Here is a 22,557-nt window from a genome sequence, read left to right on the forward strand (position 1 = left end):
CGATTACCAATCAAGAAAACAATAATTAATGCCGGCAATAATAGCATAAATCTAAGCAGAGAAAACACCTCAAGGATATACTAACACGAATACAAGCTGTCCATTTTCTTGTCCAACTGCATCAAGCTGTCTATGCATAATTATATTCTTTGGCTTCTTATTTATCTAAAATTTATTTGATCTGGTCATGGCAATCAAGATCCATGGATTTCCACGGTCCACGGCCGCAGCACGTGTATTGCTGTGCCTAGCAGAGAAAGGCAAGAACTTGTGCCGGTTGACATGGCTGCTGCAGCTCCTAAGCAACAGCGTTATCTGTCTCTGAACGTCAGGTCAACGATACTGTTTTTAACCTTCTTTTTTTAATTTTTTTTAAAGGTTCTTCAATATATAATCTTTAATATTTTCAATCTTATTGTAGCCATTTTTTTGAAGATGGGACGCCACCGTCTTTGGTGAGAAATTTTATTTTTTGTATTAGTTTATAGTTATTGAACCAAGCAATTGAAATTTAAGTCTTATTTATTTTATAAAAAATAGTGTATATATAAAAAAAATTTTCTGTGAAAATTATTTTTTATTATTTATTTATGTTATTAAATTAATATATATTTATTTTATGTATATATATATTTTTATTTTATATATATATATATAAATATATTCACACTTTAATAAAATTATCAAAATTTAAAAAATAAAAATAATTTTTTTTATAAAATAAAAGTTATTTTTTAAAAAAATAATTTAATTTTTTCTTTAGTTAAAAAAATATTTTTTATTAATTATTTTTTTTAGTATTTTAAATATTAAAAAATATAAAAAATATTTTTCTTGAAACAAATAAAATTTTAGTATGTTTAATATTATTATTACAATTATTATTGATAAAATTATTTTATTAAATATATTTAATTAAAGAGTATTAAAAATAAAATTTAATATGATTTATTTATAAAAATATTTTTAAATTATTTTATTTAATAATATCTAAAATGATCATTTTCTGAAAAGTAACATTTTACCTAAATTTAATGTCAAATGAGATTTTTTTTTTTCAAAGTCAAATGAGGCAGCAGTCCTTCAATGCCTCAGCGTGTTATGGACCATTCCAGAAATTAAAAAAAAAAAAATAGTGGAAAAATCACAAAAACGTCTAGAATTTAGAGAGAGAAAAAAAATACATTTGATTCATAGCATTTTTAAGAGAGAGATCTTGATTACATTCACAGCTTATATAACCTGCCTATGAAACTAACAGATTTGTAACTCCCTTCCCTAAAACACGCTAAGCCTTGCACGTGTCTCTCTCACATAACTTTCTAGATACAACTCAGCTGGAGATCGCATGCAAACAAGTCCACTAAAACACACCTCATCAATTCTTTAAGTTGTTGCTAGTTCATATCAATAGTTCCCTCCTCAAAAATCCTTGTCCTTAAGGAATTGAGCTTTGCTACAAATGTCTAAGAAAAGTCTGTAGGAAAATGACCTTTTCAATTAGGACTAAGTATTTGATTTAAATTAAATTGAACTAAATAATCAAAATCAAATTACTATATTTTAGAAATTAAATCGAATTAAAATGAATAAAAAATCAAATCGAACTACTCTATTTTTGTTCAGTTTGATTTGAACTAATCAGTTTTTGAGTTTTGATAGATTTTTTAATTTAGACTTAATTTTTAAATTATTTTATTTGATTTTTTACACTGATTTAAACCTAATAACCATTGATCAATGAAATTAAATAATTTATATATATATAATTACATATAATTCATAAATTTCTTATAAAAATAAATTAATTTAAAAATCAAAAAAGTAATTTGATTTGGTTTGATTTAACTGATTTTTTTCTCTAAAACCGAATTGAGCTGAAATAACTGAAATTCTTAAAATGCAAAATCGTACCAAACCGAACTGAATTATCCTAAAAATCAAATTAAAGTACCGAATTAAGGAAGTTCAATTTGATTTATTCGGTTCAAATTGAATAGTGCTCACTCTTATTTCGAATGATTTAGCGGTTGTGTAGCAGCTATCTCATGTTCATAAGATGCAAATAGTTTTAAAACACATTGAATGTAACTAAAAATTTAATTCAGCTGAAATTAAACTTCTCTGCATTCTTTAAGAGGAAAAATAAGATTGCAGGTTGGCTGCATCTTGTATTTGATCTTATTCAAATGCCCAATAGAATTATTATTCAACATTTGCTTCATCTTGCATCTAATTCTTTCCAAGAATAATTTCAATTTGAAAGCCAAATTTCTAAGAATAATATTCCTTTAGATACACCAGTGGCAATGTTGTATGCCTATCATTTGCAATGAAAACCAAATTCCCATCCCCATAGCATCCTCCACCACATAGGACATGCCAAGGAACCTCAACAGCGACTTCACAAATAATACCATCCTATGGTCATGAGAAATTCTGTCTATTTCATGGTCAACATTGCTACTTTGTATAGAAGAACACAATTTCCTTCTTCTAGGGAGAGAAGAAAATTCAACTGCACTCTTGATTTCCATATTCTGATCATTCTCAATCACAACTTCCTACAAAATATTATCATCAGCAACAAAATATCCATCACCATCAATGGCCTCTACAACTCTTGTCACATCCTCCACCAATACACCTTCTTCTTTAAATTCTACAACCCCAAAACAATTTTCAATTTCAATAGGAATTGTTTCTTCTTCAATACTCTTACCACAATCATCTTTTTCTTTCACGGCACTCATATCCAAATCAAATTGAGTGCTACCAATAAAAATATTTCAGTCATATTGTCTACAGTAAAATCCTCACAATTATCTCTATTGTGGAATGATAGATCTTCATCTATTAAATGGCACTCATTCATTAATTCTCTATCATGATTTGCATAATTCATTCCATCTATTTGTTGCTCAAAAGTATCCATAGCTTCATCCTCCATAGGATCCTCTTCATCCTCTTCATCATTAACGATAGTCACAAATAATGGTGCCTTGTCACAATTGTGACTTATTGAATAGGTCTCTTCACACCATAAACAGAGACCTTTCTCCCTTCTTTTATTCAATTCCTACAATTTTCTTGTGATTGAATAATCCATGGCTCTTGATCAACAAGAAAGAAGAATAGCGCAAAACAAGAATGGAAACAGAGAAAAGAAAAGAAGAGCAGTCAGTAGAGACTAAGAAAATGTTTCAAGGAAGAAACAGAAGAGAAGGAAGATCTTAGAGAGAGATTCCAGGGAGAGATACAAGAAACCTGTAATTCCACCATGACCGAAAATCAACCCGCCAGAAATCAAGAAAATAGAGGAAGAATTACAGAAACGCATTTTATTCATAGCATTCAAGAATGAGAGAGTTCTTAGTTACTTTCATAGCTCATAGAACCTGCCTACCGAAACTAATAGATTTGTAATTGCATTCTCCGAAACACACCAAGCCTTACGCGTGTCTCTCTCACATAACTTCCTAAGTACAACTCAGTTGGAGATCGCATGCCCACAAGTCCAAAATACATCGTATCACTTTCTTAAGTTATTGCCCATCTGATTTATATCATAGTGTCACGGTCTGATTCTAATATAAAATTAAATTAAAAATTGACTTGAACTAATTAACCTCTTCAATTCTGTCACGACCCAACCTATGGGCCGGACCGGCACTAGGACCTGGGCCAGCCTAAAGCCCCCGAGGCCCGTAGTAAGCCTAACTATTCATTAACCCAACTCTAAGGCCCATTTGGGCCCAATTTCAAGAATTCAACTGGACAGACTCCGGCCATAAAATGAACATTTCAACGGGGAGTTTTTTACTCACCCGACCTGTAAACACAATATATATTAATTGGGGAGCTCAGCTCACCATCCACATACTCATAACAACATAAAATAAATGGGAGCTCTGCTCTCTCATCCAGTTCATCAACATGCATAGAATAATAAGTTTACAGGTCCAAAATAATAATTTATATTACAGACCCAATCCAAATGAATATTTCTAACACATGCAGAAATTCTAGAAGTTTATAAAATTACACAAACATAAATAGATGACCTGCGAGGGAGAAAAGCAGGTTAACCTCAACAATATCATCCTGTGGCCTAGAAAAATATTGAACAGGAGCGAGCGTTCGACTCAGAGAGTAAAATATCAATTTTAACCATAATCTCTATAACTATCTAAAGCTAATGCATCTTGTAAAGTGAAATGCAACATCAGCAATAAATTCACATCATAACAGCAAAAAGGTAATTTGGAGCACTCACGCACCCAGTAATATCAATCATAATATATGGGAGCTGATCCCTATCTGACTCTCTTAAATCCAACTTTGTGCGTGAAGAACTCAACTCGGACTTCCACTTAATAACCAAATCGGGGTCCCAACGAAGAACTCAAGCCGTGTCTACCCCGAAGGACCGGGCCCCAGCGAAGATCTCAAGCCGCGTCTACCCGTCCTATCCATAGTCCACACCACATCACACGCACGCCAACGCACACACACTGCTCCAAATTACCACAACAACATCTATGGCACTTTAACAGTTGTGAATGCAATATAAAACGTGCCTAGAGTTTAACTACACAATTATATACATATAAGTGATGTATGGGCATGCTTAAACATATAATACTATCGAAATTACAATTAAAATTAATATTTTACTCACAGACTTGACAACGATAACTGTAGCGGCTGGGAGGAGGAAGAAGGCTGTCCCGGCTCACCCGACAATTACATTACAATCATTTAATAAATTGACTCAATACAAACTTAAGAAAAGACCAAATACGTCCTAAGTGGTGCCGAAAATTCGGCAGAGTCTCCCCTATACCTAGGACCTACCCAACCTGCAAAAAGAGCTCAAAACACACTTTTATATTCACAATCCATATATCCACAACTCAATCATATCACACAGCCCCTCCTGGGCCCATCAAATCAGTCATCCATCACAATATGTACAATTTCAATTTAGTCCTTATAATTGATTATTTTTGCAAAAACTGCCTAAATGAGCTCTAAAAATTCTAAAACTTTGCCCCGCGGTCCTTAGCAATATTATTAGGCTATTGCAAAAAGAATCATAATTTTCTGAGCTATCAGGAATATTTTTATAAATTTTTTAATCCTATTTAAGCACTAGAAAATAATGAAAAAACAAGGTTCGGGTTTATCTTTGTCGATTCCAACTTCGGGAACGTGCTCGGGATGTCTGACAATGGTGAGGTAGCCAAAACCTCGATTCAATTCGGAGACTTTTCCGGTAGCGGGTCTGTTTGGCCGGAAATTCACAGACCCGGTCAACTGTCGAATTTCCGCCAATTGAGGATACCTACACGAAGCCCACAACACGGGGGTTAGTACATAAATTTTACGGAATTTTCTAAGCTCATTTAATGCTCAGAAAAACACTACGAAGTTCCGTGGGACCCACCGAAAATGGTGTCGGAAAAATTTGAAATTTATATCGCCGCGAAGCTCTCGATGAGTGGAGCGCTCTGGTACTCTTGGTTTTCTCGTGGGGTTCACGGTTTGCGAGAAATCTAGCCCAAAAGTCAAAATGGGCTAAAACTTCCCAGGTAAAAATTGGACAAACCGTTTGATGGATTTCGGTGTTCTTGGTGTCTATGGAAAGCTTTCGACGAGTAGATGGATTTAGATACAGGACCCGGTCCGATTGGTGGCCGGATTGGCCGGATTTTGGCCGGGAAGACGAAGGGTCGCAGCGCGCTTCGCGTCGCTTTGTGCGACGGCGCTTGCGGCGCTCTGACGTGTGGCCGTGGCTAGGCTAGGGGCGAGGCGCCGCGAGTTGGGTTGGCAGGGGAGGTGGCGGCGCGGCAAGAGGAGGAGGGAGGAGAGAGAAAACGGGAGAGAAGGAGAGGAAGGTCGGGACGCGCGGAAGAAAAAGAGAAGAAGAAGAAGAAGGGGCCAGTCCGATTTAACCGGTCCGATCCGGTCTGGTTCGATTCGGCCGATTCGATTCGAAATACAAAATTTTGAATTTTTACTCTGCTTGGAATCGAAAACGAGGTCCAAAAATTTCGAAAAAATTTTAAAAAACTCAGAAAAATTCATAGACTCCAAATATATTTTTAGTTTTACCACGTGGTCTTTAAATTAATTTTTAAAAATTATCAAAGTTTATATTTTCGAAAAATCGAACCCGGTTTCTAAAATTCGAAAAATTTCAAATAATTTCCTAAAATTCAAATAAAATAAAATATCAATATTTATCAAAAAATAATAAATTTAAAAATTAGGGGTGTTACAAATTTCATTTTAATTAAAATTAAATTAATTTTTTTTAAATAACCATTAACTTAATAAAATTATTAAATTAGAGTTGAATCGAAATTGAAGACTCTATAATTGACTTTCAATCCTATTAAAGCACTGAATTGGTATTGACGGGACTGAAGCGGAGTTCACGAATAATTCCATATAATAATTTTCATAATTTAATTATTAATTAGTTTAGCAATGTATAAATTACACATGTTAGCATATTTGACACTTAATTTTGTGTCACTGTGGTCCCTGTGGCTAGAATCAAGGGCACTCAGCAAGTACATAGCACAAGGACATAGGAACCGATCTCCTCCGATCCATCAACTTCACGGAATCCACCATGGTTGAGCCATGGATGGAAATGGAATCAAGCTCACCAATTCAATGGTCCAATAAATGCAATCAATTCTGCAAGTGATCATGAATCCAATGTTTGGAATACCTCCTGATGAGAAGGTGATCCAAAAAGAACTGGAGAAGCTAGGAAAGGCTCTTGATGTGCACGAAGAAAGGTGTCCAAATGCAAATATCTTGCAGGGGATTATTACACTATGGCTGATATGCACCATATTCCATATACCTTTCCTTTATTACTTCATGAACAGTACTATTATTGGAGATCTCATAACCAGTCGTTCCGATGCGCTGTCAGTGCTTGGTGGAAGGGCATTTCCTCCAGGCCTGCTACTATCAAGGTTGTTTCTGCCATCAGGTTTTAGGATCGATCGTGTTTATGCTGAAGAACGGATAGATGCTATAAGTAATTCAGAAATAAAATTCCTGATGAAATTAAGCAAGAAAAAGCAAAAGTTACGTCTGTTGCGAATCCTGCAACTTCCATGACTAATGAATTATATCTGCTTCACTTGCTCCAGTCTCCAGTTTTGAATTTAACAACACAACAGGAAAACATTTTTCTTCGAATATGAACGTCATGTCGTTTGATTAGTTAGGTGTAAGGCCTGAATGTAAGCCCAAATGAATATAAAGTTGGGCTTAAGACTCTGAAAGCCCTGTCCGGGCAGTTCCAGGCCTGGAGAGAGTGAGCTTCCATTGAGCTCAGTATGCCAGAAAACCCTAAAAGGGAAAAAACTGAGAAACCTTGATGCTGTAGTTCGCGGGACTGCTCTGTTAATTCTTCCCCCCGTCGTCTCAAAGAATCAAGATGAGGCCTCTAGACGAGACTGAAACGGATGCTGTTTTCAGGAAGCTACACTCTTTCACCGGCCACAATCTCAAGAACATTGTCGAGAACCCTTCACACGAAGGACCTGAACCAAATCCCGGTCGCTACTGCTTCAGGCTCCACAAGAACAAGGTCTACTACGTCAGCGAGTCCTTGGTGAAGCGAGCCACTAATATAAGCCGTAAGAATTTGGCTTCACTCGGTACTTGCATAGGCAAATTCACGCATGGAGGCAGCTTTCACTTGACGATTCAGGCCTTGAATCTATTGGCTGCAAATGCCAAACACAAAGTTTGGTTAAAACCCACTTCGGAAATGTCGTTTCTTTATGGGAATCATGTGTTGAAAGGTGGATTGGGGAGGATTACTGACAGTATTTCCAAGAATGATGGGGTTGTGGTGTTCTCTATGTCTGATGTGCCTTTAGGATTTGGTTCCGCCGCGAGATCCACCCAGGATTGCAGGAAGTTGGATCCTAATGGAATCGTGGTGCATCACCAGGCGGATATTGGTGAATATTTGAGGATGGAGGATGAACTTTGATAGAATTGAAGGTCTCTCTGGGGTTTTAGGAGGGTTTTTGGGACGTGGGTCGGTGTTGATGATACAGAGACATGTTTAATGTTAGTGTATCTTACCTAATTTTGAGTAATATGAGATTGTTATGGTTTTCTGGAAATTTAATGAACTGGGTTCTCCTTTATTTGTTGTTCTTCAATTGTATGTTTACGTTAATTTCATTTGTGTGCAGGAACTTGTTTGCTCAATCAATCCATTCGTAATTAAATGGATCACCAATTCACAAGCACAGAAGTAATTAGTTAAACTTTACAGAAATTGCAGAATTCATTTACAAAAATTTACATAAAATTCCCACAAATATGAATCACAAGATCGACATTAAAATGAATCCACAACAAAAGTTTACTTCACATGAAAATATTCAAAAAAATAAGGAAAGAAATGGACGACAAGTTTTAGATGGAAAACTCATCTTTCAATGTAATTTGCATATATGATTCAATTCTTGGGTTTTGAGTTTTCAATGTATGCTTTTTGCAATTGCATTTCAGTTCTACATGATTTCTGCGATAGAGAGCACCTGGTTGGCAATTAGCATTTTGCAGTTTAATCAAATTGTAGCCATGGAATATTTACTGGGTTGAATTTCCAAGTTGATTGCAAATTGGGCCTACACTAGGCCTCATTTCCCAGTTCTCAAGATAAAAAACCAGCCCGTTTTCTGCCGCCAACACAAAAGATTGGTCCAATAGAACATGGGTTGCGACTCGAGATGTGGTAAAGAATGGCAATGAAGGGCAGGTTTACGAATTAAAGTTAGGGAATCTCGCCTAAATATTGAATTTGGAAGATTTAGGTTGGACTCTCCCTTTTCTATATATTTAATAAAAAGAAATTATCAAGAATTTCCACGAGTAAAATCTTTCATTTTTTATTCTTAATGATGGAACCTTGACAAATAAAATGTTTCATATCTTCATTTAGTAGCACATAGTAAATAAATTATTTTATAGTGAAAACAATTTTTTAAAGATTACGTAAAGGAATAATTCACATCTAAAATGATTGCAGAATATGTATGTTTTTACAAATCTAATATTAATTACCCTTTTGCATGATTAGAAAACATTAATTAATCAAGTCATTTTCAAGGAATCATCGAATGAGAACAGGAAATAAACCTCCCTCCTTGTTCTTAAGAGGGAATTGATCCTACATTCCAAATGTTTATTACTTTATTCTCCTGTATCTGTGTAGATGGCCTCATTCCATCTCTTCTTAATCAAAGTTAGGCATAAACTTAATGGTAGATAAGAAAATCATTCTCAAAATTAGCTTTAATTTTATTCCCTGCATAGCCGATTGATGTACAAGAAAAGTTGGCATTTGATTTCTGCATAAGTACCATTAGGAGAAAAGTAAAAATATGCACTCAACTTTTAGTGAACCAAAATGGGTTTTCTTATAATATTTTAGAGCTGATAATGGTGGAGAATAAGTTCATGTACAAGAGAGACGAGGGGCCATACGTAATTAATTTAGCTTCAAGATACTCAAGTCTGTGATTAAGATGGATAATTGTCTAGAAACCCACTTCAAGAAAGAATTTTTTTCTCTTTGATTTGTATACAATTATCATTAAGTACGGCCATTGGCCTCTTTCGGCCTAGCTAGTGCCATCCAGATGCCCAAATTCATATATATAAAACACTTCAGATTAGCATTGCATCTCCAAAGGAGACCCACCGATTCAATTTAATTTATTCTAATTTTAATTGATTCATTCTATAATAAACATACTCAATAAACTGAATCTTTCTAAATAAACATTTTTCCTACAAAAATTTGCTTGATAATTCTATAATAAGAAATGTGCAAGCAATTAAGAATTTTTACTTTTTGTATATTTTGCATGCAATCCGATATCTTGCGTTTTATTTAAGGAGAAAAGTTAGGTTAAAAGATGTTTCTTTAACACAACCTCGCATTCAAATGTCTACTGAATTTAAATGTAAATAAATATATGTTCATCTTATTTTATGTTGAAATATTTAATTAATAAATGAGAACATTTATAATTCGAATTCCTAATTTTTTGGTCTGAAATACTCTGATACCATATTAGAAAATCAGACAACTTAAAAGATTAAACTTATAAGTGAGAACCCAAAAATAATTTTATCTCTAACAATATCTTCATCGTTAAGATACAATTTTTAATCTAATTTAATTAATTTTATTCACCCATCAATTTTTTTCAAGCATATAATAGAGAATAAAGCTTTGTTTCATTACTTCTTAAAAAAGAATTAATTGACATATATTAAAGGAAGCATGCAGGAGATGAGAGAATAAACCCTAGGTAGCTATAGAGGTAGCTGTATATGTTATACAAGAATTTACCATTCAAGAGGAAACAAAACATAATGTGCTTTATTAGTGATTGAGAGGGATTGGTGCTTTTCTCGTCAAAAAGAAGAGATTAAGATGGAAAAGCATATACATTTGTAAAAGAATGGATTGCACAACAGTATATTGCAATTGGTAAATTACAGAACTTTCATTTTGGTCTTTCTAAGGGACACGGGACAATCACACAGGCAAGTAGCCATGGCTGAGAGAGCTTTTTAGCTCTTGTGGAGCCTAGAATCATTCTCACCTGTGATTATTAAGGATTAAAGCATAGATATAAGTTTGTATGAGAAAGGTTGATTTGGATATTGAGGACTACCCAAAAATAAGATTCAAGAAACCTCAAAGGAGAGATTGATGGGATTTGGAAAATCATCGCTATCCCGAGTGGAAATGTACTATGAGGTGGAAAATGTTCCTCTTTGCCACCTCATAAAGCTATCCACATCAACCTCCAAGCATTTCCAATCTATATTCCTTCCGTGTGTATTTAATCCATGTTTTGTTTTCTAAATGTTTAGAAGCTTCCTTTCACACACACACACAAGTAATTTAACTCAAAATTTATTAAATTAATTTATTAAAAAAGAAATTTCATTTATTTAATTCAAAATTAAGAAGGTAAAGAAATTAGAACAGAAGGGGAAAAAACACTTCAATAAATCTAAGTTTTAACATTTTTTTAATGTTATTTTACATATGATGATAACACAATAAAAACATTAAGAGGATATATTTAGACATCAAAGTAAGATATAAAATAATAAATAATATATAAACATAATGTATAATAGCACTGTAAATTAATATAAAAGTGTTTTTAAAAATTTTATACTACGAAATTTATACATATCACTAAATATTTACCGATAATTTTTACTAATAATATGTTATAAATTTTTAACAATGTTAAAATCTAAATTTATTTAATAAAAGTAGGGTGGTTAAATACGTCACATATAACTAAAATGCATATCTTAAAATCTTACAAGGACAAGAAGCAAGCAGCATGAATTGGAATTTTGCATATTACTTGATACATGATATTATACAGCTAATTAGAGGAAGCTTACTTATCTCGTTAGTTTAAGAGTATAAAAGGACTTGTCACGTTAGTATATATTGACGTCGTTTAATAATTTTATTTTTAAGTGCTAACGATATAGTAACATAGGCACTTAAATGGAAAAAAAAAAAAAAAAAACCTTGTTAATGAAACATACAAACCATAAAGTATTATAATGTATTTATCCCATTTTTTTAATTTGCTTATTTAATTTATTCTAAATTCGATTTGTCTCCTTATAATTTTTAAAATGTAAAGTGTGAAATTATAAACATGGGAGACATATATACTTATGATGGATTTCGTGTTGCCATGAAAAAAATATAAGTTATATAGAGTAAAATTTGGCAGGATTATTTAGTCAATTGTGTCCTTCTTATAAGAAGTTGATTTCAAACAGCTTTGGAAGAAACTAGGATCATGATCATCTAAAGGATCATATTCTTGAAAGTTCAGCAACTTGTGCAAGTCGTTCTCCATGGAAATTAATTTTATTTTCTTGTAAAGAAGGTAGGAGAGGAGACTAGTAATAAAGGAAAGGCTTGAAAATAAAAACAGTGAGCTGCTGGTCCAATAATTAAAAAGATTGCTAGAGGAATAAATAGAGAAGAAGACAAGGTTTAAGTTATCCAATAGCAGAAATCTTTTTCTAAGAGCGAAGGGCAGAAGTAGTGTTGGGTTTGATTAGAAGAGGTCTCCTTCGGGAGGTTCATGTATATATATATGTTGGATTGCAAGATTAGAGAGCAAGGATGAGACCAAAGGTGCTGGATAAAGAAAGAATGTGCCCTAATGTCCTGCACTAAATGCACCAACTTTGATTCAGTTGGGAAAAATTGGTGCCAGAATCTTAATTACATTATTGCTTTTACGGAATTTTAAGTTACTGCTTGCTCCCCATCGACATTATGCACAGCAACAACTACCCTCTACTGATACTATGCAGGTTTAAGTGTTTAATTTTAACATATGATATGTACATATTAATTAATTAATTGATTATAAAAATATATTTTCAATCTATTTATTAATTATGTAAATTAGAGGATATCCTTCATTCTTATTTTATGATTAACTAATCACCTTTGATGGTTGGACATGTAAAATGAGATTCTCCCCAAACTGTTGACTTCACGATGGAACGCTTATCAATTCATTAAGTATAATACAAGTTCACCATATTACACTAAAATATATTTGTTGAATTATTGATTCCCTGAATGTTATATATATATATATATATATATATATATATATATTACATTATATAAAACTCTTTTTGTGTTCATATAAGAAAATTTAAGAAGAAGTATCTAATTAATGATACATAGGGTGAAACCCTAGAATCAAACACAAAACACGAAATTGAATCAAGGGAAGTAAATAGTCAATAGAGTTAGGCAAAATCCCTTGTTAGGTTAGGCACCCTACTGCAAAAGGAAACTCTCCTATTTCCAACAAACCAGAATTTGAGAATCCCTTCCCATTAATTTATTCTTTTTTGGTCCCAACCCAAGGCTATTGGTCTCTATTTCCCCACCACAGACCCATGAGCAATTTTCCTTTTCCACTTATGGAAAATTTATTCCTAGCTTGACCATTCAAACTTCATATTTTTCTCATTAAAATCATTTTAATTTCCACATAATTATATATATATTTTTTCTTATCTTAAACTAAAACTAGCTAAGAGTATATAAGGATTATGAAATCACCCATGAAAGTGGTATTCCTAGAAAAAACTTTTTCTATTTTCAAAATTAACGTGCATATTAAATTCCGGTGAAACCTAAGCCTGCAGCTACCATTGTAATAACCATCAACGTCCTTTCTCTTCTGGCTATATCCATGATGCCCTACATATACTAATATATATAGATATTTAGCCATTTTTTTATGGGTATATTGTACAAATTTTGCATAGCTACACCCACAATATGTAAGTCATTTTCTTTTAGCCTTGTCTAGAATAATTCTCAGTCTTATTTTTTTCCCCTTTTTATTCAAAACAAAACAATGATTCCCATAGTGGGGGGTTAATTAAAGACTTAAAAAAAGAAAACAAAGGATTCTCCTCAATCCGATTATGCCCACAGAGGAATGACGGTACATGTGTCCAAAACAAGCCCTGACCTGACCCAATTTCTTTAATCTTTATTTTGCTCGATCAATTCATTAATTTCTTGCATTTTAATACCCTTCCCCTCAATTGGGTCCCACCTAAACTTCGCCCACACCCAAACAATCCCCATACATCCACGACTCTCCCCTCCCTGTATAAATACACTACCTTCCAATGACCAACTTCAACTTCAACTCCAATCTCCAAGGCTTATAAACCTTAATTCAGATACATACACTAACCATATCTTTATCTTCTACTTTACCCTGAAGCTTCGCTGAAAATGTCTGGCGTTTGGATTTTCAAGAACGGTGTGGTTCGGCTCGTCGAGAACCCAGGAGCTGAGTCTCTAGACGGAAGCAGGCAAGGGCCCAGCGCTCGCCGCAAAGTGCTGGTTCACACTCCTACTAATGAAGTTATCACTTCTTACGCTGTTCTTGAAAACAAGCTATCTTCACTTGGATGGGAGAGGTACTACGATGACCCTGACCTCCTCCAATTCCACAAAAGATCCACAGTTCACCTCATCTCTCTCCCCAAGGATTTCAGCAAGTTCAAGTCCATGCACATGTTCGATATTGTCGTCAAAAACCGTAACATGTTTGAAGTCAGGGACATGTAGTGCTGCTCCTCTTGGTATTATGGTGTGTTTGTGTCTTATCTTTTTTTTTTTTTTTGGGTTTTATGTGTGTGAATGTTTGCATTATAATGGAAATTGAATCGTTCTAATTTACTAGTTTTTTGATTTTCGGGTCTGGGTTTAATTACATGGCAAGTACTATGTGTGCTTAGGTTAGGCATAGCTAATAATGCAGTTAAGAGTTTGCTTTGACGACTACGTTGTGGATGACTGGCTGTCACAGTCATGTAAATTGTCACAGTTTCTTGTGGGAATGAAAAATTAGACTTCTTTTGTGTGCCTTTGTACTATCAGTTCAAACTCTTATATTCGAATTGGGCAAAAGAAACCCATTTGCAGGGATGACATGACAATGTTGTTGCTGGAATTTCTAGGGCTTAATATCATTTTTAATGGTACTTTGCATTTGATCAGATGAAATAAGTATATATTACAGTTGTTGGTGATGAAAGAGATGCAAAGTTGTTTTTGTTTTTTTTGGGAGAGCAAAAGGTTGGTCACGTGAAGCCAACGATTTGCTTTGCTTACCATCAACGTGGTGATGCGATCGATGATGTCTTTATGAGCAAGTGGACAATACTATCCAATTTGCTTGGAGGCCTCAGTGGTCACTCACCTTCTTTCACTCTACTCTTTTAAAACTACTATTCCAAATACGTACCCAAAGTGCTCTCTCTCTCTCTCTCTATATGCATCCGGCTGAATTCGCCAGTGAGTCTGTTTTTTATGTTGTTCATAATAAAAAATTTTAATTCTGAAATAGCTAGACATCTTGCAATCTAATTAAAAATAAAGAGAAACCAAATCGATTATTGGATTTAACTCACACTGATAGTGACGGAGAAACCAGAGGAAGAGAATGAGACAAATATGAGTTTTGGCTTGCAGTGGCAAGTGTTTTTTTACCTCGATACGTATGGCCAATGAATTTTCTACCAGAAATAGAACATTTCTCCCAGAAATGGAAAAAGACAGCTTATATGGCTCAAAGGATAGGCGTGACATTGCCTGCCCATTCCCCCAAAAGAAAGGAGAGCGGAGATTTATCATATAATTTTATATATATGGACCACCATTTATTGCAAAGCTTTCCCCTCATCCCATGGATCGAAAGATGCCACCATATTCCTACTGAGAGACAATATTCTCAGCCGTGGATATGCATTTTACAAATCTGATAGATGGAAAATAGTTTGAGGTTTATGCTATGCATGCTTTGGTTTGGTTTTGAGATCTTCATCTATGGAGTGATCATGATACTTACATTTCTCCTAGTTAATTAAAACTCAAAATGCTACTGAGCAAAGGAGAAAATTAAGAACTAGTTGTGCTTCTTCTTTGAGAACGTTTTGGGTTCTACATATAAATTAAATTAAGTCGGATAATCGATTTCATGTTTATGTTTCCCTTATCCATATATAAGAGATCCTCTGATATAGCGCAAATGGACAATTATAAGGTTAAATTTTTAATAAAATATCTTACTCCTAAATATTTATCATTTTGAGAGTTTCTTTCTGGTAATAAAATAGAAAAATTCTTATCTATTTTTTATTTACTATAAATTCAATATACAAATATATAAAATTCATATATTTAATAATAAATCTTATCATACCTCTTATTTATATATTGATCTATGATAAAATAATAGTAGACCACCAGTAGTAGCAAGAAGTGCTGCTTTATGTTTGGGTTAACGAAACAAAGAGGAAAAACCTTTAAAACTTATAATTATTGTTAATTGTTCTTTTATATATAGTTTTTCACATTAATATTAATTAATTATAATAATTATGTAAAATTATATCTCAATATTTATACTCAACTCAACTAAGTCTTCATCCAAAAAATTTGGAGTCGGCTATATAGATTCTCTTTCTCCACTCTAAACGATTTTGGGTTAAATCTTCAAAAATGTGTAATGCTTTTAAGTCATGTTGTACTACTCTACTCCAAGTCAGTTTAGGTCTACCCCTTCTTTTCTTTCTATCCTCTAACCTAATGTGCTTTACTTGTCTAACTGAAGTCTTCATATGTCTAGCTTCACATGACCAAACCACCTTAATTTGTCTTCTGTCAGCTTATCCTCAATTAGCACTACTCCTACATTTTCTCTAATACTCTCGTTACGAACTTTATCTAGTCTAGTATGACCACCCATCCACCTTAACATTCTCATCTCTACAACTCTTATCTTAGACACATACGACTCATTCTTTCATATAACACACTCACTACCATATATGTACATGGTGTATGATGTTTTGTGCGGTAAAATTTTCTTTCAACTTATATCTCAATATTTATATTTTTAATAGAAAAAAAAATAAAATTGGACATATTTAAAAACCAATGATACAATTTAACCCAAAACAGAAGTGACTAGTGGTCCAAAAATAGTGAATGATCGCATTTCATTTTGGTAATTATTAGAGGAAAATTATAATATACACTCGAAATATTAAAAAATAATATTTTCTTATATACAAAATTTCTTCTTATTTACTGGAATCGATGCTTTTATATAATCTTTTAAGGCCTACTTTTCCATCATTTAGTTGCATTCTTTTTTTTTTTTTTTCTTTTAGATTCAATCGAGGCTTCAACTCCAAACTTTAGAATATTAAAAAAAGACTACACTATAACAAATTTTAAAAATAATTACAAAAATTATCAACCACAAAATTTTATTGGTAATTTACATAGGATTTACCGATATTTTACTGATGAAAAAGAGAAATAAAATTTAAATTAATTTGTACCGATGAAATTACTTACCGATTATCAACGACGTAATTTCATAGGTAAAAGTGATGCCTAATATTGACGGCAAAATTAGTGACCAAATAAAAAAAATATAGATAAAAAGATTCATTGGTAATTACCTACTAATTCATATTTAGTTAGTAATATTAAAAAGAATATTAAAAAAAATCAAAAACTTAAAAAATTTTATCTACGAAAATTTTTCGTCGGTAATTATCAACAAACTCATTTTTTGTAGATAATATTAAAAAGAAAATAAAAAATAAAATTTTAAAATAAATACCTACAAAATTTTTTTATCGGTAATTACTAATGAAACGTATTTAGTCAGTAATACTAAAAAGAAAATAGAAAATAAAAATTTTAAAAAGTTTAAAAAATTTTACCTACAAAAATTTTTTATTGGTAATTACTAATGAACTCAATTTTTTAGATAATATTAAGAAGAAAATAAAAAATAAATTTTAAAATAACAAATCGTATTTAATTGGTAATATTAAGAAAAAAATAAAAAAAATTAAAAAAGCTTAAAATGAGGTACCTACGAAAATTATTCATCGGTAAATCACAAAAAGTGTGAAATTCTCATATCGTTTGTGAATAAATAAAAGAAGAGTAAGTTTCTCTATAAAAAGAAAGCTACTAAGTTTCTTTATAAAATGAAAGCCACTCCCCAACACAGGCAAATTATGGCATAGCCACTATGTGAGGCCCACTTTAAGCCCACTAGTTTTTTTTAATCACTTAAATCTTAAAAAATTAAAAAATAATTTTACATTTAAATTAAAATAATTAATAATTAATATTTAATTTAAAAAATAAGAAAAAATTAAAAATAAATTAAAATTAAAATTTTAAATTAAATTAAATTGAAAATTTTAAATTAAAATTAAATTAAAAAATTAAATTAAATTAAAATAAAAAGTAAAAAATAAATTAAAAAATATGAAATAAAAATTCTCTTGAGAAAATTTGTCGTTGGTAATTACTTATAATAATTTGTTGTCGTCGATAATTACCGATGAAAGATATTATCGGTAATTAGTTGGTAATTTATAAACATACAATCTTTCACAAGATTACTTACAAAAAAATCTTAATTTACCTACGAAATAATTTGTTGATAGATTTAGCGATAACATTTTTTCGTCGATAAGAATTACCTACGCTATAATTTGTAAAAGAAAAAATTTCATCAGTAATTTGTAGATAATTTAGATTACTAATAAAATATAAACACATTTAATTGGTAATTTTTGTAGCTATTTTTTTAATTTGTGGTAGTGTAATATCATTAACTAAAACTTATATATTAGTATAGCTTTCTTTTCTTTTTTAAAGAGACTGTGTTGCGCCACAATCTTTCCCATCACTATCTCATTAATAATTTCTGTTTTTAATTCTTTAATTAATTGTTATTGTTATTTTAAAAAAATAAATAAATAATATGGATTTTCTTCTCACATTGTCATCTTAAAAGAGATTTCTTTAAACTCAAAAGTTAATAATTTAGAGACAATATGATGATACAATTGAAGTGATTGTTAGTAAATTAAGGAATAGTCAAAACTGAATTTTCCTACTAAGGCTAGGATATGGTCTTATTTTCATCTCTTTGTCAATTTCCTTTGATATAATAATGTTTTTTATTCATTTATTTTAATTGAAATTTCGAACTTGAAGTCCCATAGCCATAGTTTAGGTACTGCCTCCAAACTGATATCAGAGGACAAAAACGTAGCAGAGGAACCCACCCTCTCTCAGCTTCGATATTTTCTTGACTTTGTGGAGGTAAATACTTCCAAATATATTGAATCAGCAAGGAAAGCTTATGTACATGGTGAGATCGATGAATGAAACTAATAAACCCTTTTTGGCTAAGCCATGCACAAACTCCAAACCACATGTGCTTATTACAAACACCTCTGAAGTCTGAACTCTAATTTATGACAATATTCTTGCATGCATGATTGGTAAAGACCCCTACCACCATTAATATCTGAAGTGGATAAGGCTCTTATCAACACGTCTCTATACGTGGAGAAGTTGAAACCCACCATGCAAATAAGGTCTAGCACAGTTGTTACTTATTGTTATACACCAGTTATTAGGCAAATGAGAGCCCATTCCTCGCTTGAATGGGCTGCAATGCACTTTTCCAGTGAATAGTAAGTTTCTTTTGCTGGGTTTTTCTTCTTTCTAATAAATTAAAGAGAGGAAGAAGTTGATCAGGAAGATTCAAATATGGGTGAGAGAGAGAGAAGAAAGAAGAGGAGAAGTTGCTAGCTGCTATTTTTATCTAATCCCATAATGATTCCAAAGAAAAGAAGACAATATACTATCTGGGTAAATTTTAACAACTGTATTTGAACTTATATAGTTGTAATACTATGATCTTTCAATTTAAAAATATAATATAAAATCCCTTCAACTTTTAAATTTTGCACAGTAAAATCCTTTTAATCTCCAATCACTAATTTTTCAGTTAGACGTTGACTTGGACAGTTCCAGCATAAAGTTTAATCATTATTTCTCTTTCCTCTCTCAAGTCATGTATAAATTGAATCATTCTACTTTCTATAGATAAAATCATTTTTCATGTGCGGAGAGAATAATTTTATACTTTGCACAATAAAGGAAAGAAAAGTACTAATTAAGTGCCACACTTGTTTACGTCAGCATCTAACTGGAAAATTAGTAACTGAAAGTCATAGAGATTTTACCGTGCAAAATTTAAAAATTGAGAGGAGAGTTTTATTGTACATTTTAAAGTTGAAGAATTATAATGTTACAACCATGAATAATTGTTAAAATTTATCTTATCCTATCGACGAAAGGATGGGGCAATAGAGATCCTATTTTGTCTTCTCATAAGTTTGATTTTGATGGCCAGACCCTTTGTCTTGTCAATTCATGCCATGCTTCTTTTCTTTTTTGAGGTCAAAAAATATATATATATACACAATACATTGGTAGGTTATAAGAATACCCCTCATATATATGTACAATTTGTTATTTTTTCTTACTTATTCTCCTATTAATTAATTAATTAATAATGGAGTTTAAGTATACAATACATTGGTAGGTTATAAGAATACCTCTCATATCAAGAAATCTTGTGTATATATACAATCAAATAGAACTATTAATTCACTATTTTATCAGAGTTTTGCTAGTGGTCACGATGATTTTATACAAAGCGTTTTCAAACATTCACCTACAAAAACTAAAAAGTCCTGCTGGTGCTTGGCCAAGTACTCGATAAATAATATACATGCAGGATTCTTAATTAACATTAAGGCCAATAACTTCAAGTTAATTTTTTTTATTCATTGGCCTATTCCGTTATTTTTGTTTAGGGATCCAGAAGATTAATTTATTTGGGGTTTATAATTGTCTATTCCAACAATGTTTTCTTCAATATATCAAATTTAAGTTCTCCCTTTAAAAATAAAGAGACCCAACACTTATAACAAGTTAATTAATAATGTTATTTGGCAATAATTTCAAAAATAAACCCCAAACTTCTGTCTCTCTATGATAACATAGCTTTCTATACTATTCAGCTAATGTTCATATTCCAAGACATCTTTTTCCTAGCCCAATTATGATGTTGTGCAAAATTTGGACAGTCATCAAGCCCTAGTCTAAACCATGATCTTATAATTACTATAATATAACCCACATGCCTATGCACTTTCAGGAGTTGAAATTTTTTTGTGGGTTTTATTGTGAGACGGATTCGCTTCATGCTAGCTTTAACTGCATGCATGTTCAGGTTTAATACGATCTTCTTCTACACAGACATATATATAAATGTATGTGCTTTTCTTTTTCCTTGTTCCTGGCTTGATTTCATCGGACTCTATAGGAGAGAGAGAGAGAGGTGGAGAGAGAGACTCTAATTCAAACTCGAAATTTCACGATTTTCATCCGTAAAGTTAGTATTTTTTTATTAAAATACAAAAATCATAGGTAGCTATAGTAAGAACAACTTTGGGGTGGTTGGCACGCCATGACTTTGTGGTACTTCTTGGTCAATAAACAGGCAATTATTAGGCATGCCGGCCTAAAATAGTCCTTGAACTTCAACTCTAGTTTATTCATAAATAGTTATAGTTCGTGGCATTGTCAATCTGCCTATGCTTAGCTTCCACACTAAGTGCAGCAATGGAAGATGACTTGGAAAGTGATGTATTGGAACTTGAAGCTGCAGCTTGAAGAAACTACTCTACAATCTACATTTTATATTGTGTTTTGCCTAGCAAAATAAACTAGAGAGGGAAAGAAAGAAATGATCCCACTTCCATCGGCTTCTGCGTTTTGATTTTTGGGAAGGAAATTACCATTACAGTACGTTGAGGCATATACATTTTTTTCCCTTCCCTTTTCATTGAATCTGATAGCAAATCTCAACCCTTGAATATACTGATTTGAATTACTGTTTGGAAATTAGAATTTTATAAAAATTTAATTTAATTATTTTTTTAAAATTATTCTATTCATGTTTAAAATAAAACAATTTAAGTTTTTTAACTTAAAATAATTCATTTTAAAAGAAATTAAAATTAAATATGATTGTATGATAATTTAATTAAATTATTTTTTTTATAAATAATTTATTCTAAAGGATTCCTATAAATTATTTAGAAAATTCTCAATGCATTGCAATAACTAAGACTATTTTATTAACTTATTTTTTATTTTTATTATTTTCAAGGCAAGAAGGAAAAAGCGAAAAGCAATATGTTTGGTTAACAACAAAGGGCAATACTTAAAAAAGCCAAAAAAAAAAATCCATTTAATAAGAAATAATTTTTTTATTATAAATAATTTTTTTGTTTAAAGTAAAATTTATATATTTACTAAAAATATTTTTTAAATTACATTTTTTTTCTAATATAATTATAATTTATAGAAAACACTTTTGAAAAATAAAAAAAAAAGCAATGAGTTGTTTAGGGGTTCTGCTTATAGTTTGCTTTACATTGACGAGAATGGATAAATGAATGAGCAACCCATCTTAATTTTTATTTCAGATATACCAAATATTAATACTTTAATATTTATAATTTTACGGAAATCAAGCCTTTTCTTCGTCTTAGCCTTGATTATTGGATTAGGCAGGTGGCCTGCCTGTAGCCTGCGGGTCGTGTTTTGTAGCCTGCATCCATATCATGGAAATGCATGTACAAGCCACAATTTAATCGTACGGAAGAAAAACAAACCTTGTGCTCAAATTTTATGGAATGGTTCCTGCCTTCCCGGTTCCGAAGCCAAAGCATCTGGGATCCGACTCACCCTTCCAATTTTAAGCACAATTTACTGCCATTATTTACCTTATGCCACCTATCCTACAACGTATGCATCCAGGATTCAAGCGATTGACACATCATTGCAAATTTAGTTGATTCGATCAAACACGGCTTCAGTGAAACTAAACAAACTGCCAGTGTGTGCAAATTTTCTGATTATAATTTTAGGGAAACTGAAAAGGACAGAAAAGGAAGAAGGGAAGAAAGAAAAAAGAGGGAAGG

At 32.0% G+C, this 22,557-nt stretch overlaps 2 protein-coding genes and 1 pseudogene across 2 annotated transcripts; all 3 read left to right on the forward strand.

Annotated features, from left to right (window-relative positions):
* Positions 1 to 107: 107 nt before the first annotated feature.
* On the forward strand, positions 108 to 7,022 carry LOC131174130 (glutathione S-transferase F13-like; annotated as a pseudogene).
* A 318-nt stretch (positions 7,023 to 7,340) lies between these two features.
* LOC110631445 (uncharacterized) lies at positions 7,341 to 8,192 on the forward strand. The gene has a single exon (XM_021779272.2). The coding sequence runs from the start codon at positions 7,469 to 7,471 to the stop codon at positions 8,030 to 8,032; it is 564 nt and encodes a 187-aa protein (XP_021634964.1). The 5' UTR covers positions 7,341 to 7,468; the 3' UTR covers positions 8,033 to 8,192.
* A 5,588-nt stretch (positions 8,193 to 13,780) lies between these two features.
* Positions 13,781 to 14,532, forward strand: LOC110631446 (flowering-promoting factor 1-like protein 3). The gene has a single exon (XM_021779273.2). The coding sequence runs from the start codon at positions 13,895 to 13,897 to the stop codon at positions 14,231 to 14,233; it is 339 nt and encodes a 112-aa protein (XP_021634965.2). The 5' UTR covers positions 13,781 to 13,894; the 3' UTR covers positions 14,234 to 14,532.
* The last annotated feature ends 8,025 nt before the right edge of the window (positions 14,533 to 22,557 follow it).

The sequence above is a fragment of the Hevea brasiliensis genome, chromosome 15 (assembly GCF_030052815.1).
Source record: "Hevea brasiliensis isolate MT/VB/25A 57/8 chromosome 15, ASM3005281v1, whole genome shotgun sequence".
Taxonomy (NCBI): Eukaryota; Viridiplantae; Streptophyta; class Magnoliopsida; order Malpighiales; family Euphorbiaceae; genus Hevea; species Hevea brasiliensis.

Bases quoted from the DNA above. Each gene is read 5' to 3' on its own strand.
- LOC110631445 (XM_021779272.2), top strand. From the start codon at position 7,469: ATGAGGCCTCTAGACGAGACTGAAACGGATGCTGTTTTCAGGAAGCTA.
- LOC110631446 (XM_021779273.2), top strand. From the start codon at position 13,895: ATGTCTGGCGTTTGGATTTTCAAGAACGGTGTGGTTCGGCTCGTCGAG.